The sequence below is a fragment of the Chanodichthys erythropterus genome, chromosome 24 (genome assembly GCF_024489055.1).
Source record: "Chanodichthys erythropterus isolate Z2021 chromosome 24, ASM2448905v1, whole genome shotgun sequence".
NCBI classification, from domain to species: domain Eukaryota; kingdom Metazoa; phylum Chordata; class Actinopteri; order Cypriniformes; family Xenocyprididae; genus Chanodichthys; species Chanodichthys erythropterus.
In genome coordinates, this window is record NC_090244.1 from 17,367,416 (window position 1) to 17,387,256 (window position 19,841).

A 19,841-nucleotide genomic window follows, 5' to 3' on the forward strand; every position below is an offset into this window, starting at 1 on the left:
TTGTATTTCACCTCTTTTGGCCAAAGCTACGCTGTGAAACTCAGTTTTCCACATTTCAGCTGCAAAAACTGGCAGGCACTCTGAAACGTTAGGGGAGCGTGGCTGTAAACTGCTGTAAAATATTAGCACTTTGTCCACATGCCCACATAAATATCGGCCCCAAAGTGCTCTAATTTATCAATCGAACACCTCTCGCATTCAAACCAGCATTCAGCCTTTTAAAATAAAGGGCAGATCCAGCTAAAAAACACTCGGTGCCCTTCGCTAAGTTACGACGGGCTGAATGTCCTGATCTTTAGCGCATTAAACGTTTAAAACGTTGTCCGGGCGATGTGTTGAAACAGCATATAAACAATAACGTGTGACTCCCAAGCACTTAAAGCAATTTCTCCGGTGGCTGGTGAAGACAGGTGAGTTGTATAAAAGTGATGTCACTCGTTCTGATTGAGTCTCGACCTTGAGTAAAAAGAGCGCACCTTTGTGAGAGCGCTGTAATTAGGACGAACACGGGCGCACGTTTGCTGACGGTCTCTCCTGTACGCATTCAGACTTCCTGACACGAGGACCGAGCGGATGGGCGAAGAGGAGCGGGGGGGAAATTGAATGCGGGAGGAGAAAAAAAAATGCCGACACGTTGGGCAGGATGCAAAGAGGCCGAGGGGTCAGGGCAAGTCAGAGAAAGAGGGAGAGGAAAGAAAGACGCAAGGCAGAAAAAGCAGGAGAAAGCACTAAAAGTGTGCCCAAGTTCATTTCCAGTCCTTTCATAAACGTCCTCAAAATGGGCTAATGGGAGGTCTGTGAAAAGCCTAACACTCGCTGGCGGCGTGTTGAGAGCCCACATGTGCGGAGCGAGGGCCTTCGCTTCTCAAGGACCACAAAAGACCAAGGCTTTTGAGACACATCTCCTGACGCCTCCATGGCCAGCGGCACCTTCTTGAGACGAGCATTAGTGATTGCTTTTATTAACGCTGCCATTTCTGGCATGCCAACGACTTCATATTGATGGGGAAAAGCCCTTTATGTGCCTGGAAGCAGTGTGGGCATTTGTTGGTTCCCCCTAAAAACATCACTTGTTGGGTGAGCAGAAGTACGATTTCCGATCGACAAGAGTCAGCCTATTGTCTGTCTTTTTAATTCGATGTAGGTCATTTTACGTTCATTACTTCGAGAAAGGGATTGAAAAGAGACAAAAGGAGATAAAGAGGAGCGAGGCGTGGTATTGATTCATGTTGCGAGTCTGACAGATTGGGTTTGACAGGAGCAGCACATTGATCCATGTCAACTTTAAAGGGATAGTTCACCCAAAAATGAAAATGATCTCATGATTTACTCGCCCTCAAGCCAACCTAGGTGTGTGTGACGTTCTTCTTTCAGAAGAACACAATTGGGGACATATTTAAAAATGTCCTGGTTCTTCCAAGCTTTATAATGGTAAAAAAGGGGGGGAGGGAGCGCAGATTTTGGAACCCCCAAAAAATGCATCCATCCATTATAAAAAATAATCCATACGGCTCCAGGGGGTTAATAAAGGGCTTCTGAAGCGAAGCAATGTGTTTTTGTAAGAGAAATATCCATATTTAAAACTTTAGAATTTCAAATAACTAGGATAGGCAGGAATGTAGGAGTATTGTAAGCTTAGACGCCTCTCGCAGTTCAAACAAATATGGCTGGGCAACAAACTTTGGGCAAGTTCCTTTTCACTTATATCGAAATCCTCTCACATTTTCTTTAAAGGTGCCCTAGAACGTTTTTTAAAAAGATGTAAGTCTAAGGTGTCCCCTGAATGTGTCTGTGAAGTTTCAGCTCAAAATACCCCATAGATTTTTTTAATTCATTTTTTTAACTGCCTATTTTGGGGCATCATTATAAATGAGCCGATTCAGGGCTACCGGCCCTTTAATTCTCGTGCTCCACGCCTACGGAACTCGCGCTTGCCTTGAACAGTGCATAAACAAAGTTCACACAGCTAATATAACCCTCAAATGGATCTTTACAAAGTGTTCGTCATGTATGCGGCATGCATGCGTCGGATTATGTGAGTATTGTATTTCTTTGGATGTTTACATTTGATTCCGAATGAATTTGAGGCTGTGCTCCGTGGCTAATGGCTAATGCTACACTGTTGGAGAGATTTATAAAGAATGAAGTTGTGTTTATGAATTATACACACTGCAAGTGTTTAATAATGAAAATAGCGACGGCTCTTGTCTCCGTGAATACAGTAATAAACAATGGTAACTTTAACCACATTTAACAGTACATTAACAACATGCTAACGAAACATTTAGAAAGACAATTTACAAATATCACTAAAAATATCATGATATCATGAATCATGTCAGTTATTATCGCTCCATCTGCCATTTTTCGCTATTGTTCTTGTTTGCTTACCTAGTCTGATGATTCAGCTGTGCACATCCAGACGTTACTGGCTGCCCTTGTCTAATGCCTTTCATAATGTTGGGAACATGGGCTGGCATATGCAAATATTGGGGGCGTACATGTTAATGATCCCGACTGTTACGTAACAGTCAGTGTCATGTTAAGATTCGCCTGTTCTTCAGAGGTCTTTTAAACAAATGAGATTTATATAAGAAGGAGGAAACAATGGAGTTTGAGACTCACTGTATGTCATTTCCATGTACTGAACTCTTGTTATTCAACTATGCCAAGATAAATTCAATTTTTCCATTCGAGGGCACCTTTAAATATGATAGTTTTAAACTTCTAATTTGTAACTGGTGTTGTTTTGCTCTACCCTCTGTGCTTCCGCGTTCGTCATTAGGTCATGCGTCGAGTCAGAAGTCACACTTCTGCTGGAAATCGATGCGTATGGTCTTCTGTCGGAAGCTAGATATTATAGTTAATGAAGTTTAAAATATGGATATTTTTCTTACAAAAACTCATCGCTTCACTTTAGATGGCCTTCATTAACCCCCTGGAGCTGTATGGATTACTTTTATGATGGATGGATGCATATTTTTTGGCTTCAAAACACCCCCCCATTCAGTGCCATTATAAAGCTTGGAGCAGCAAGGATATTTTAAAAAATATCTCAGATTGTGTTTGTATAGAAGAAAATAGTCATATACACCTAGGATGGCCTAAATCAGCGGTTCCCAAACTGGGGTACGTGGGGTGACGGTGGGGGTACGCGAACAAAATGCTGAGTTTTGCCGTTCATTTGATTCTTCCCCACCTTAAAATATCATTAAGCATGTATTTCTAACAAGCACAATGCTGTAAATGCATGACAATCCAATCAAAATACCACATCTTTTGCGGTTAGAATGGACTGCATCCATTTTCCACACAAGCGGCATGCATTTGGGTGCATATACGTTGTGTGCAGAGTCTGCTACTTTAGCAAATCACGATACTACTGACATTTTCGACAACGTACCTGTAGATTTAGCACATACTAGCATGAAGAACAAAAATAGCCTGGCACAGAAAGCGCATAGAGATCAATTTAAGATAAACTCATGATACAAAACACACCTTTTGTGAGTTCTTGTTATTAATGTTGATAATACAGCAAGAATGCAAATCCAAATATCCATATGACTGCAAATGTGACATTTTACAACAGTTCAACAAACAAATAGTGACGTTCTTCACAGTATTTCTAGTATTTGCTCTATTTTGCAACAAAATAATAGTTCCAACGAAAGCCACAGCAGAACAGCGCTGTTTTGTGAACGAATCTGCGGCTGAACAAATCATTCGTGAAAGTAATCGATTCAATGATTCATTCATAAATACAGCCACTTGTTCGTTACTGAATGAGTGACTCGATGACTCACGCATTAAGACAGTGACCTAACACCACCAACTGGCGGTTTTAGTATTGAAAAGAGTCACTTTTACATGATCATCATTGCATATTTCTCTATTGAACATTTTTTATTTATTTAAAACATTATTAATGGTTTAAATGTATTTATATAGATTAAAAAAAGCACTGGAATGTCAATTTAGGGGGTAAATATTGTCCCTTAAAGGGATAGTTCGCCCCAAAATAAAAATTTGATGTTTATCTGCTTACCCCCAGCGCATTCAAGATGTAGGTGACTTTGTTTCTTCAGTAGAACACAAACGATGATTTTTAACTTCAACCGTTGCCGTCTGTCAGTGAAATAATGCGAGTGGATGGGAACTAGAACAATAAGAGTCAGAAAAACTTGCATAGACAAGTCCAAATTAAACCCAGCGGCTCGTAACGACACATTGATGTCCTAAGACATGAAACAATCAGTTTGTGCGAGAAACCGAACAGTATTTATATCATTTTTACCTCTAATACACCACTATGTCCAACTGCGTTCAGCATTCGGTTAGTGAGGTCTGATCGCGCTCTGACAACGGAAGTGATGTCTTGCGCTCATTGATGCACTGGTTTCTCGCACAAACCGATCTTTTCGTGTCTTAGGACATCAATGTGTCGTCACGAGCCGCAGGGTTTAATTTGGACTTTTTGCTATGCAAGTTTTTTCGACTCTTATTGATTGTGTTCCCATTCACTCCCATTATACGGCTGACAGACAGCAGCGGTTGGAGTTAAAAATCATAATTTGTGTTCTACTGAAGAAACAAAGTCACCTACATCTCGGATGCGCTGGGGGTAAGCAGATAAACATCAAATTTTCATTTTTGGGTGAACTATCCCTTTAATGGAAAAGGTTCAGTCTTAAGTGAAAGATAGGGGGTACGCAGAAGGATGGTAAATGCCTCAGGGGGTACTCAACTCCACTCTAAAAAGTTTGGGAACCACTGGCCTAAATCATGAGATAATTTTCATTTTTGGGTGAACTATCCCTTTAAGTTACCGCTTTTGTCCGAGCGGAGGGGGTGCGTCGTCTTTAATCCCAGCTGAAGGGGTCGGGAACGCGCCTCGTGTGCTTCCAGGTCCAGGAGAAGCAGGCGGTCACGCCAGCAGTCACATCCATCTGACATATCTTGACAAGGCGGACGGAGCTTTATGACAGGTATCAACAAGACGGTGGGGGCGATATCGCAGGTACGGCCTGGCGGGTCGCTTCAAGTGAAACCAGCCAGAGTTGGAAAGGCTAATGAAGCAGGACAGGACATCGGTGTTCACACGCTCGGATATGAAACCCGAGCCTTTGACGGAAAACACAGATCTGTCTATGAGAGGACGCCGGTCACCGTTGAGTATAAAGCAGAGAGACAGCTCAGAGCTGAGATCTGTGCGAATCAATCAATGATAGGAAGTCCAATGTCAGGCTGAGTTATTAACTTCATCGACTCGTGAAGCGAAACGTGGTGGATTTTGTTAACAGCCATCAAATGGGTCTGGATTTTTGGGTTTTAGGTGAATTCGTTGGATTCATTTAGTGGAATTTTGAAATTCAGTTTCAATACACGATCAAATTCAATCTGTAACAAGTATTTCTGAAAGAATGCATGACCTTTTAATTGGCCGAATGCCACGGTTATCAGTGGCTTCAATGGTATTCGCATAGTAAGAACAGATAATTATGCTGTTTCGTGATCCGACAGGCACTGAGGAGCTTCTCCATGCTCTTTCCATGTTCTTTGTCATAGAATCCGCCATCATTTGAGGTGCCTTTTGCATTAAATCTCAGAGGCATAAAAAGATGCATCGAAAAATGTCTGCGTATGAGGTCCAGTAAGACAAGAGAAACGAGACCTTGAAAAATGGTTTATGAAAGTCAATGGCGGCGCTTGCAAGCAGAGAGCCACTTTATGAAGTCGAGTGCTGATGCAGGCGCATTATTCAGAACTCAAAAGCCATTTTTCGTGTTTATAATCATCATCAGAGCTCTTTAAAAAAATGTGCTTTATGGGTATTTCATAAATATAACCAGATGAGATTGTATTTCTTAATCTAAATGTTAGTTTTAAGGCATGTTCCTTAGCACTTAGATAAGGTTCAGCTCTAAATGAATGCCCTGTAGCTCTCAGAGCGGTTCTTCAGGAGAGATAATGATATAAACCTCATTCGGCTCACTCTCTGTTTGTTGAAAGTGAGCAAAGTGTAGCATTTCAGTTGTGTAAAGGTTCCTCCTTTCACTCAGCAGCAGTGTTTGGGTTATTCAAGCCCCCCGCTGACATTTGTTTAGACTGTGTCTGTGCTGCGGCCCAATGGATCGATGGCTGGCCACCACAACCTCCAATTTCAAAGTCCATTCAGGAGGGAACGCTGAAGGTGGCGGAAAAAGAGCCCACTTTCTCTTCATTTTTACACCTTTATTTAGCAAGGTTTAAAATTTGAGCTTTAAAAAACAAAAATCAAGCAGAACACAATACATTGCAATGGCATTTAAATCACAGATAGTAGTATCTAAGAGATGGATAAAAGATCACGTACTGAGTAAGGACACAGGGGCATCTTTTTGGGCGTTTCCTCCTCTGCAGTTCTGCTGGTTCTGGGCAGGCGCTAATGGTTTGTAGGATTGGCCTGTGGCGCGGTACATGGCCTGGACCCAAAGAGCGCGGTCCTGATCGTCACTGCTGGCGAATACCACCAGATCACCTTCTCGAACAGCGCTGAAGAACGCTCTGCCTCCTTGAAGACCTGCAGAAGTTGTTGTTGCAGATTGATCCGTATCAGTCATTGTACACTTACTGCACACGTAATGACTTAAGTGATGCTGATCTCAAAGTAAAACTGCTTAAGACTCTGATTTAAAAATAAATAAATAAATAAATAAATAAATACAACATATGTGATAAGTCACACGGGTATATTTGTAGCAAGAGCCAACAATACACTGTATGGGTCAAAATTATCGATTTTTCTTTTATGCCAAAAATCATTAGGATATTAAATAAATGATATTAAATATTTTCTAAGGTGAATATTTCAAAAATGTAATTTTGTGAGTGGATATGCGTTGCTAAGAACTTTAAAACGCAATTTTCTCAATATTTAGATTTTTTTTTTTTCACACTCAGATTTTCAAATAGTCGTATCTCGACCAAAGCTTATTTATTCATCTTTTAGATGATGTATCAATCTCAATTAAAAAAAAAAACTGACCCTTTTGACTGGTTTTGTGCTCCAGGGTCACATATAAATAAAAATGTTTTTTACATTTTATACAGAATACCGTGTAAAACATCTCAGTTATTTGGCCATAACTGTCACACTGCTGTTGAGATAAAGTTTATAAAATAAGATTATAAATATAAAATACATTATTTTATATTATAAATATTCAATATAAAGTATGTTAGAAATATCTATAATTTTTTATTTATATTTGTAAAATATATTACCATAACCTTATAAATATAAAACCTAAAAGAAAATATATTTATAATTTTACAACATATTACACTATTTACATTTATAATATATTTTATATTTTTTACATATAAATATCTATACATTTTTATTTATGTAAAATATATGACCATAAGCTTATAAATATAAAATCTAAAAGAAAATATATTTATAATTTACAACATATTACACTATTGACATTTATAATTTTATATTTTTACGTATAAATATCGATACATTTTTATTTATATTTGTAAAATATATGACCATAAGCTTATAAATATAAAATCTAAATGAAAATATATTGATAATTTACAACATATTACACTAGATATTAATAATATGTTTTTACATATAAATTATAAAATTTAAAAATCAATTTTACTGCACTCCCTTAAAGCATGTCGACTTCTTATGCACAGTATTATTATTATTATTATAAAAAAAACAATATTCTGAATCTATAAATGCCGTTTCCCGCTTATTTTCGTTATATGTGAGTCAGTCATAAGGGTCAATTTTTTTTTAAATTGATATTTATACAGTACATTATCGGAAAGCTAAATTAATAAGCTTTCCATTGGTGTATGTTAGGATAGGACAATATTTTATACAACTATTACAAGCCACGAGCCGAGATGCAACCATTTTTTTTTTTTGAAAATCTGGAATCTGAGGGTGCAAAAAAAAAAAAATCTAAATATTGAGAAAATCGCCTTTAAAGTTGTCCTGATCAACACATATCCACTCACAAAAATATTTTTGGTAGGAAATTTACAAAATATCTTCATGGCACATGATCTTTACCTAATATCCTAATGATTTTTGGCATAAAAGAAAAATCGATAATTTTGACCCATACAATGTATTGTTGGCTATTGATACAAATATACCCGTGTGACTTATGAATGGTCACATTTTAGATTCTGGTTTTCTTCAATAATTCATACCTACATCATTTAAACTCATGATACTCTTTTAAATGCAAAATTCAAATTTAAGAAACAGATCACTGAAATGTATTATAACCATCCAAAAGATCTAAATGCGCACAGAAGAAGCATTTGACTGAGTCTGAGTTACTAAATAACTGGTTATTGTTGAAGCGTGACTATACCTGGCTGCGGATCGGAGTAATCTACCGTATACCCGTCCAACTGCATCAGCTCATGCGGCTCTGACTTCTTCTCCCGGTAACTGCACATGGCAAATGTGTACTGACTCACCTGAACAACAGAAGAGACGCAGGAAATCATTGTAACGTTTTTGTCTTAAATTTTAACAAAAACAAAAATCCTGTCTTTGTGTGCTACACATTAAAATAGCTTAAAAAATGTACAGTTTTGTGTAAATGATCTTCAAGTACAAAGAAAGCCGTTTTAACACCAAATGCATTTTTGCATTTTTCTGGTATTTTATCTGGTATTTTAATCAAATTGATTAAAGTCAATATATTTCTCTCTTTTTGTGTGTGTACATCAAGCTAAACAAGAGTAGCTGATGACTCAAATGATACCAGTTAGGTCATTTTACATGCATTAAATTACAAATCATACCTTAAAACAGTTTTTCTCTCTCTTACAAACAACAGAAATTTCAGTCAGGAAGATGATGGTTGTGTATGACACTGATTTAGCTCAAATAACCTTAAGAAATGTGTTCTTTTATAGCGACAAATGAATTAAATTGAAACATAAAGCTGTAATTAGGACGTCTGCCCACCTGAACAAGCACAAAATATCTCCTCTTCCATCTCTTCCAGACTCTCTGGCCTAAAGCGTAAAGATACCTACAGAGAAAAACACATTATGATGAGTGTCATGGATTAATCGAATCTTCAGCAGAAACTTGATTTATTTATTTATTTTGGTTTATGGACATGAAGAAAAAATAATCATGGTGTTTAGTTGCTGTCAGGTTTTAGCCATTCATCAATTCCCAAAAGCCTGAATTCATATTCATTCAATGACAGAGCATCTTAGGCTATTGATTACCACACATTCTTGGAAATATAACAAAAAAAGAAGGATATGTGCAGAAATATGGGTGAGATGAAATCAATTCTTCATAAACGGACACATAGAGGGCCTGTGGGGGAAAGAAAGCTCCAGTCAAGGTTGAAGGAGCAATGAGTGCATGGAAGCGGGCCAGTCTGGGTTAACATGTGGCAGAGGTAATCATCCACTTGTGAAAGTGATTTTCAGCTCACTCTCCGACACCTTTCTGATACACATGATCCCATTTGGACGGCAACAATGGCGGGCAGGACGACCTCCGGGTGAACGGGCGCGCCGCGGGCACTTTCCAGCCGACTTCGCTCACTCCGCGGCGGATGAATAATAATATTAATCTTCTAAAAGCAACATTTGTTCGATAATAATGAAAAAGTTCATGTTTTCCTATCAGTAGTGTAGCTAAGAAACGGTCTGAGGGAGGAAAAGAGCTGCAAATGCATGTTTGACATGATTAGTTCATGACTATTTAATTTCACGCCTCGAGAAATTAATATGATATGGTCGTATTATAAATTCTAATAGCATAAAACACAACACTGGCTAAATAAAACCACTTTAAGTAACTGAAATGAGTCAGACTACTTTCAAAAATACGGCTAGAAAGTGCTCGAATTGTTTGTATAAACACTTTATTTAAATCGCCACATCCTGTTGTCAGGCTCCGCTCAACATCCGGGAAAAGTCAATAAGTTTATCACAAATACATAATTTAATGCACATTATGATACTGTATTGAGCTTTTAAACATAATACAACTGTTAAACTCATAATTTATGTCAATATGACTGTAAAAAGGTAGATTAAACGCATTTCAGGAAAGCGTCATTAGATGTTATTACAACGGTAGCAGTGCCCCCATGTGGTTGAACGGCGGTATTGCAGATAAACTGAACTTCTCTATGGTGTAAAAGCATTAGAAAAAAAAAAAAAAAAAAAAAAAAATATTATATATATATATATATATATATATATATATATATATATATATATATATATATATAAACTGACTAGCAAATAATTATTTCTTGTAGCAATCAGAACATTATTTCCCGGCTCTTAAACAAGTGTTGTTATTGTGAATAGAAATAAAAATAAATAAAAATGACCAGAAATATAAAAAAATGAATAAAAATGACCATAAAAATGCCCAAAACTGAAATTAAAATGAAAAACACACACACACACATATTATATATATATATATATATATATATATATATATATATATATATATATATATATAAAATAATGTTAATTCAAAATATTAATATGTAAATAATATTGTCTTATTAATTTTCTGTCTTTCTCCCGCATGCGATAACACAAATCAATGATCATAAATGCGATGTGCAGTTGTAACCAAAAGGTGAGGTTAAAGGAGATTTCAGGAGAGAAAAATGTGAATGTGTAAAAAGGGCTTTAATGTGTGCCCTGGCCCTCGAACGAACAAGGGCAAAGATGGTTTTTAAAGGATACAAAAAGAAGTAAAAAGGAGCATGGGGGAGAAAGCGTGCGCCAGTGAGCTCAAGTGAGACAGAGACAGACTGATCAGACTAGAGCTGGCAGCTCTCTCTCTCTCTCTCTCTCTCTCTCTCAGGGCCATGGTTAGGGTCACTCCACAAAACTGAATGCCTCCCAATTCTTCAGTCGCTCTGCTGATAAACAGATGGCTTCCTTTAATGGGGTGCACTCAACCTGAAAATCTCCCCGCCGATCCCGCTCCCTCTCTTCACATGCACTGGGATAGTCATCAGGTGTTTGTTTTGGTGGATGTGTGTGGGTATATGGGTAATTGGACAAAACCTAAGAGTGAAATGGTATGATTTTGGTCTTACGAATCTCAAAAGAGGATCAGAAGACCTGTTGAAGAAATCAGATATTTGTCTGGAAATAAAAAGAACATTTACAAATCATTTGATTCAAACTTTGCTGTTTAGGTGTATATATAAGTAATTTACAAAACAAATTCATTTAATATTTTAATTCATATTTAATGTATTGATTTTTTTGTTTACTTGGGTTTAATGCTGCCAAATTTGTATTTAATGTTTTTTAATGTAGCCATTTATTTGGATGATGATTATTATTTAATTATTAATTTGTAATTGGTTGTACTTTTGTTGCTTTTATAATATACCAAATCTAAATTCTTGACCCTAAAAATAAAAATAAATTCCTTATTGTTTTATTTTATGTTTAATGTTGACAATTTTTTATTATTTATTGTTTTTTGTTTGTTTTTTTTAAATGAAGCTATTTATTTGAATGTTCATTATTTAATTTTTAATTTGAAATCTGTTTTTCTCCTCCCTTGTAATGCTGCTGCTTTTATAAATACCAAATTAAAAAAAAAAAATATATATATATATATATATATATATATATATATATATATATATATATATATATATATATATATATATATATATATTTTTTTTTTTTTTTTATAATGTTTTCTTTATTATTTGTTTTGTTATCTAGGTTTAATTTTGCCATTTTTTATTATTATTTAATATTTTTAATATAGCTATTTATTTGAATGTTCAATATTTAATTTTTAAACTTTAAAAATAAGTTTTTCCTTCTTTGTATTTTCGTTGCTTTAAAAAAAATACCAAATCTGAATTCTTAACCAGCAAATCAAAAATATATACATTTTTTAATTTTTTTTTTTTTAATTTTTTGTTTACTTATTAAATATTTTCATGATTTGTTTTCACATTTTTTTTGTCAAATCAACTTCAATAATTAATGTGGTTCAGATAATATAATATTTTGAGTTTCTGTTGATTAAATCAATCACCTTCATTGTATTAACTCAACTTTAATTTCAATGAACTCAATTTTAAGGCAACCAGGTAACTTACTATTTTAAGTTAAACCAACAATTCTTTTTACAGTGAGTTTTTTTCCTTTCTTGTAACTTTGCTGCTTTTACAAATGCCAAATCTGAAGTAAAATTAGATTAATTTTATTGTTTTTTCTTTTAATTTTTTGTTTACTTATGTTTGCTTTTGCCAAATGTTTATTTAAATATTATCTCATGATGCTATTTATCTGTATGTACATTATTTCATTTTTAATCCGTTTTTCCTCTCGTAATTTTCTTGCTTTTACGAATACCAACTCTGAATCCTTGAACAGCAAATTATAAATAAATTCATCTTATGATTATTGTGTATGTTTAATGAGTATCAAAAGCATGATAAAAATAGTCTCTGATTTGTGCGGCATATTCAAAGTCTTCTGAAGCTACATTTGTTTGAGGAACAGGCTGAAATTTAAATCATTATTCATTAAAAAATTGTGTAATGTGTCCGATAGATAAAAGAAAAAAGAAGAGGGTAAAGTAAGTAATTAAACATTGTATAAAATGTCACAATTAATCCTATAAATTTGATTATTAATAAGTCTCAGCACAAACATATGCTCTATATCTGTGTGAGAATGGCCAGAGTAAGCTTGTATCTGTCTTGTGGGGTCTGCTAAAGAGGTAATTCCAGGTTGAAGAGGCTTCTGCCAATTAGGACAGGCCTCTCAGGGAGCCGCTCTATAGAGAAATCATGCAGGGCCTCTGTGTAATTAGCAGGCTGATGGCACTGATATGACCCCTGACCTCGCCCTGCTCAGGGAAGGACCCCAGCAGCTGGTCCCCCACATCTTCTCTGGTGCTACTCACTTTTGGAAACTATGGCATTTACTGACAGAGCTCATACTGGAGGAGTGAAAACTAACAGACAGAAGGAGCAGATTTTTGTAATAGAGTGAACATTTACAATTTGTTTCATTAAAAACATTGCTGTTTAGGTAGGTAAAAAAAAACACGTATACAATTTTTTTGTTTGTTTGTTTACTTATGTTTAATGATGCTTAATTTCTTAAAGGATTAGTTCACTTCAGAATTCAATGTTCCTGATAATTTACTCACCTCCATGTCTTTCTTCCTTCAGTCGAAAAGAAATTAATGTTTTTGAGGAAAACATTCCAGGACTTTTCTCCTTATAGTGGACTTCAATGGACTCCAAACGGTTGAAGGTCAAAATTACAGTTTCATTGCAGCTTCAAAGAGCTTTAAACGATACCAGATGAGGAATAAGGGTCTTATCTAGCGAAACTATCTATTTTCTAAAAAATAAAATAAAAATGTATATACTTTTTAACCACAAATGCTCATCTTGAACAAGCTCTGCGATGCGCCACGCATTGCATAATCACATTAGAAAGGTCACATGTGATGTAGGTGGCAGTAACAATTCATTGTCTACAAAGCGATTGTGCAAAGACTAATTCTAACGGCCTTTACAAAAAAGGGTAAAACAACGATGTTGGACGATTTTGAAATCGGAGGAGAAAATGAGATGGAGTTTTTCGCTCTTCCGCCTACGTCACGCGTGACTTTTCTAACGTGATTACGTAATGTGTGGCACATCGCAGAGCTGTGCAAGATGAGCATTTGTGGTTAAAAAGTATATACATTTTTATTTTATTTTTTAGAAAATAGATGGTTTCTCTAGATAAGACCCTTATTCCTTGTCTGGGATCGTGTAGAGCCCTTTGAAGCTGCACTGAAACTGTAATTTTGACCTTCAATCGTTTGGAGTCCATTGAAGTCCACTATAAGGAGAAAAATCCTGGAATGTTTTCCTCAAAAAACTAAAAAAAAATTTCGACTGAAGAAAGAAAGACAGAAACATCTTGGATGACATGGGGGTGAGTAAATTATCCGGAAATTTTAATGTTTTTTTAATGTTGCTATTTATTTGAATGTTCATTATTTAATTTGTAAAATTTGTAATCTGTTGTTTCTTCATTGTATTTTCATTGCTTTTAAAAATTTAAAATCTGAAAAATTAAAAACATTTTTTATTTTAATTTTTTTGCGTAATCAAGGAACTTTGCTGCCGTATCATGGCTGCAGCAGGCGCAATGATATTACGCAGCGTCTCTCACAAACGTCTCCATGGTTGCAAGGCACGTTCCCTGTGCAAGCAGGGGCTCACGGGCGCTGCGTAATATCATTGCACTGCTGCAGTCATGATACGGCAGCAAAGTCCCTTGATTATTACGCCTGAATGAGAGTATAGTTCCTAGCCATATAGGCCTAGAAAATCACAACTTTTCATTTTCCTTCGGTCTTAGTACACGATTTAACTACAGAAGAGTCAAGTTTTAAATATGAAAAATATCAAAACTCTTTGGTGATTTTTAAGCGCGATGCTAACGGTCTAATCAGATTCAATGAACTATGCTAAGCTATGCTAAAAGTGGTACCGCCAGAACCGGAGATCGGCTGAATGGATTCGAAAACGGTAAAACTCAACTGTTTAACTCTAGGGGAGCTGGAAAATGAGCCTATTTTCAAAAAAAGTGGAGTGTTCCTTTAATGTCACCAAATTTCTATTTGATGTTATTTAATGTTGCTATTTATTTTAATGTTCATTATTTCATTTTAATTTGCAGTCTGATTTGTAATTTTCCTTTCTTTTAATTTTGTTGCATTTACAAATCTGAATTAGAATTAGATTCATTTCATTGTTTCTTCTTTTATTTTTTTGTTTACTTCTGTTTAATGCTGCAATTTTTTTAGTAATATTATTTAATGATGCTATTTATTCTAATGTTGATTTAATTAGTTACTTTATAATCCATCATATGGAATACCATAGATAGATAGATAGATAGATAGATAGATAGATAGATAGATAGATAGATAGATAGATAGATAGATAGATAGATAGATAGATAGATAGATAGATAGATAGATAGATAGATAGATAGATAGATAGATAGATAGATAATGTGTGATAAGGGGACTCACAAAAATAATAAATGAAATATACAATCACCAGACACAAGATGGCACTATAATCACACTTTTCCCAATGTAACTCCTTCATGTAAACTGGCATTCAGCTGAATGGGGTTTTTTACTACCAAGAAAAAATAAAACTCCTTCAAACAAATGCTAAATATATTATATATAGTATATATTATCATTTATATAATAATAGAGATTATTCCCCACATGTGAGAAACGACCCTTATATTATTAAATAAACATGGAATTTTATCCATGGAATATCGCTTTGTAGTTTTATTGTGTGCATTGTTTTTCCCTCATGTCTTATATAATATAAACACACACGTGAGCATCATCATAGACGTACCCGCTATGCTTCATGTTGGGGGGCTTGTCCATGCGGACCGCCAGTTTGATTTTCAGATCCACATCTTGGCTGTTCTTAGGCACTACCATCTTGTGAAACTCTGCCGTTTTGGGCCCGTTTGTGGTGGGGTGAAGAACCACCTAGACAGAACGACAGACAGTAAGAGAGAGAGAGAGAAAACGAGAAACAAATTATTAGGACAGATACACCTGGATGGGCAGCTGGAGAAATAGGTGTGAAGGGGAGACGAGAGAAAAAGAGGGTTACTATCGGAGAGAGACGGCAGGAGAAAATGGATGGAGGAGGTGCAGTCTGTTTGGTGCGAGTCTCTAATGGGGAGTCTCCATCTGTTACTGTGGGAGCGTGAGCCCTAATGACTAGAGATTTCCTCGCCTGTAGCTCACTTTCCCCTCGCACACATACAGACACATGTGCACGGTTCACACACTGTGTGCCGAACATCTGTTCCCACAACATCAGCTAATAATTGAGCACATTGTGGAGATCAAACGCAAAGGCAGCTTGCTGTAAACCTCAGCGGTGAACGGACAGACAGACACTTGTCTCACCCTGCCCAGCTCTTTGTCCTCCAGAGCCAGGACTCCAGTGCTTTCGGTGAAGAGTTTGACTTTGACCGCGGGCAGGGGGTGTGTGGTGGTGAAATCTCCTTGTGTGCCCCACCTGAAGAAGAAGAAAACAATCAGCCGTCACAATAGGAGACTTAATTTGCTTTCACCACTTCTCCAGACCCACGATGGAGTACCTGCTGAATATTCCTGTCTGTGTTTGATTAAATTAGTATGTGGGATGATAAAGTATCTATTCATTTTTGTAAGGCAGTGCTTTTGTTATGCATGTTTTTTCAGTGTTAAACAATAATGACTCTAATAAAAAGATTTTCGTTCATCTTCGAAACACAAATAAAGGTCTTTTTGATGAAATCTGAGAGCTTTCTGTCACTCCATTGACAGTTACGCAACTACCACTTTGACACAGTTAAACTTACACTTACTTTTGTTTTTAATTAAACAAAAGTTTATAAAGAGATCGTAAAACTAATCCATATGAATTGAGTGGATTAGTCCAAATTTTCTGAACAGACTCAATCGCTTTATATGATGAACAGATTTAATTCAGGCTTTTATTCACATAGAAACATTAATCAACTCATAAATCAGTGGTAAACGGAAGCTCAAACATGTTTGATTGACGTGTGTGAGGACCAATGAGGTTCATTCTTGTGTTACACAGCAAGTTTGAGCTTCACCAAGAGGTTTGTTCTCACGCGTCAAGCAGGTTCGGTTGAGCTTCTGTTTATGTTTGCTGATGTTTATATGTGAATAAAACACTAAATTAAATCTGTTCATCATATAAAGTGATATGGCTAGGAACTATACTCTCGTTCTGGCGTAATAATCAAGGAACTTTGCTGCCGTCCCATGGGTGCAGCAGTGCAATGATATACGCAGCGTCTCTCACAGTATATTTGCTAGCCATAATCGGTCTAGAAAATCACAACTTTTCATTTTCTGTCGGTCTTTGTACACGATTTAACTACAGAAGAGTCAAGTTTTAAATAGGAAAAATATCAAAACTCTTTGGTCATTTTTAAGCGCAATGCTAACGGTCTAATCAGATTCAATGAACTATGCTAAGCTATGCTAAAAGTGGTACCGCCAGAACCGGAGATCGGCTGAATGGATTCGAAAATGGTAAAACTCAACTGTTTAACTCTAGGGGAGTTGGAAAATGAGCCTATTTTCAAAAAAAGTGGAGTGTTCCTTTAAGAACAAATTTGGCTCAAAATACACAACTTCAAAAAATCTATTTAAATACATTTTAAAATACATTTTGACTTCAAGAGACTTTAAAACATGACTTGACTTCAAAAACAAGCCTTAAAAACATAACTTGACTACAAAGCCAAGACATAAAAACACATTTTGACCCCAAAACAGACTTGACTCGAAACCCAGTACTAAAACCATGAGTTGACTTCAAACCCGAGGCATAAAAAAACTATTTCGACTTCAAAAGCAAGACTTAAAACATGACTTGACTCCAAAAGCAAGACTAAAAAACTCATTTTGACTCCAAAAACAACACTTGAAAACCGAAACTAGACTTATAAACATGACATCAAAAGGCTTAAAAACAACTCTACTCCAAAAGAAAGACTAAAAACAACAACAACTAAACCAACACATTTTGACAAAAAAAAAAAAGACTTTAAAACATGGCTCGACTCTAAAAACATGACTTGATTCCAAAAGAAAGACTCAAATATTGACTGTCAGAGAAGTTGGCAGAGCATGACAGAGTCGTCTTCAAGTATGGCATGCTTGAATATCAGCTTGTGAGTGTGCGTCTATGTGTGAGTTTCTGATATAGGATCAGTATGAAAATGCAGACATATTGTATATCTGTAGCAGAGTAAACACACAACAACATAATCCAACTGACTCTCTCTCAAGCGGGCCAACAGTTGCTTGTAGCAAACTGACTGTAGGAGTCAGCTCCCACATCTAATTCAGTTCTTCTGCTTTCTAAAGCAATCAAGCCCCCAGACAGAGTTTTGAATGTCATATGGCAAGCCAAGCATGTTTTCCATATAGTATAAGATCTAGAACAAGGCCTGTAATGCAGATAAACTGAACTATACTTGGTTGAGCTCGAGCTTATAGCATATGAGATCTGAATATACTGATGAATTAAGTATACACTTCAACAGAAAAAATGCTGGAACGAATGAATCTCTTAAATCAAATTAAGTATTAAACTTCTTAATCATGATTCAGCACACTTTTCACAGCTAGTCTAGACTGTGTGTCTACAACAAACACTGAGTCATAGAGCTGAATCACTGTCTTTGGTATCTGAGCTTCAGTGTGAATCTCGGCTGGGTGTCCGTTGGCCTTATGATGTTACCAAGGATGTGCGTAATATCTGTTAGCCTTCCCATTCAACTCAATGGGATTCAGTCAGAAAACATGGCCGTCAATGAAGAAAAATGCTCTTTACAGCCATTGTTATGCTATTTACACTGTAAACAAAATTATTTTTTGAAGATATCTGAAGCCCATTATTAGTCTTTCTACTTCCAAATTTAATTTACAGTAATTCAATGTATTTCTTTGTAATTAATTTGTTTCTAATCCAATAGTTTTCAGTGTACCAGCAGGTGCTAATGCTAACCAGCCAAACCTTAATCCCTTTATTTGTTACTGTTTACTTTCCTAAACTGAATTTTGACTAGCTTTTGCCAATGACAATGACAGACGAGATCATTTTGTCTTCACTCTTATTGACACTATCCAGAGCCCAAAACCGCCTTGGGGAGCTCCATCAGTGGATGGATATTTTGGGAGGTCTGTTTGCGTTACTGGTCTAAAACTGACCTCTCACCACCTAGAGGCTGTCTGAACCCCCAAAACAAGAAAGGAGGACCATTTAATAAGTTGTCAACTGTTTCCAAGGCAACAAAACATTAGTTCTTCACATCTAATAAAAATCAGTACAATGATGCAATAAATAATTCACATTAAAAGGACTTTCTAAATTTAGTCGCATTTCCGTACAACATGCTCACATCGACAAAACCAGCCACTAATTGAGAATAATAATCATCTTTAAAACTCAAGAGATTTGCAGTGGAGATTTTTAATCAGTGAGTACTGCAAAAAAAAAACTGATTTAAAAAAGAAAAGCATTCAAAGTATTCAAAGTAAAAACACCTTAGAGAAAATGGGTTTCATTACACTTTCATTTGTAGGTTATGTGCAAAAAGGCAATAAAAGACTTAGAATAAACATCTAAATCCTTACAATAATGCTTTGCCACCTTCTCTGTAATCACATTTCCAGGAAATACATCATTGGCCAGATTAAAATGTAATCCTAATTTAATTCTAACATAATACAATCTCATCTGTCAGACATATTCGATAGGAAGAACTTCCACTAGTAATACTTGTTACATTAAATAAATTATACACACAAAATATATCACAAAAAATAATAAATACAGTAATATATTTCCTCTTTGAGATATACTGATGAAGCTAACATTGTTATTTAGTTTAACATGATTTCAAAAAAAAAAAAAGATTCAGTATATTTTTCATGACCCCTTTTAACATAAATGGCCACATGCACGAATCTTGGAATCAGCAAGATCTGATTCCTCTGTGTGAATTAACGTCATACTGTCAGGTCAGTTGTGAGCCTTACTGGATTTAACCACATGACCCCGGCAGATGACGGCACAATAAACACACCGAAATCATCTCACAAGCCACTCATTCACCTTGAGGAGATTAAAAATGAAAGTGTCCGCTGGAGGAAAATAACTGATTTTGCTCTTAACTTTGTGTTAGAAGAAACGTGG

At 35.9% G+C, this 19,841-nt stretch overlaps 1 protein-coding gene across 5 annotated transcripts in view; it reads right to left on the reverse strand.

Annotated features, from left to right (window-relative positions):
• Positions 1–19,841, reverse strand: part of cadps2 (Ca++-dependent secretion activator 2) — a 182,509-nt gene that overhangs the window by 63,909 nt on the left and 98,759 nt on the right. For all 5 annotated transcript variants that reach the window (XM_067380104.1, XM_067380101.1, XM_067380102.1 and 2 more), the window contains exons 7-11: positions 16,025–16,136; positions 15,456–15,595; positions 8,996–9,062; positions 8,391–8,499; positions 6,356–6,562 (exon numbers count right to left, since the gene is read on the reverse strand). In XM_067380104.1, coding sequence (XP_067236205.1) covers positions 6,356–6,562; positions 8,391–8,499; positions 8,996–9,062; positions 15,456–15,595; positions 16,025–16,136 — 635 coding nt within the window. The remainder of the gene's footprint in view (positions 1–6,355; positions 6,563–8,390; positions 8,500–8,995; positions 9,063–15,455; positions 15,596–16,024; positions 16,137–19,841) is intronic.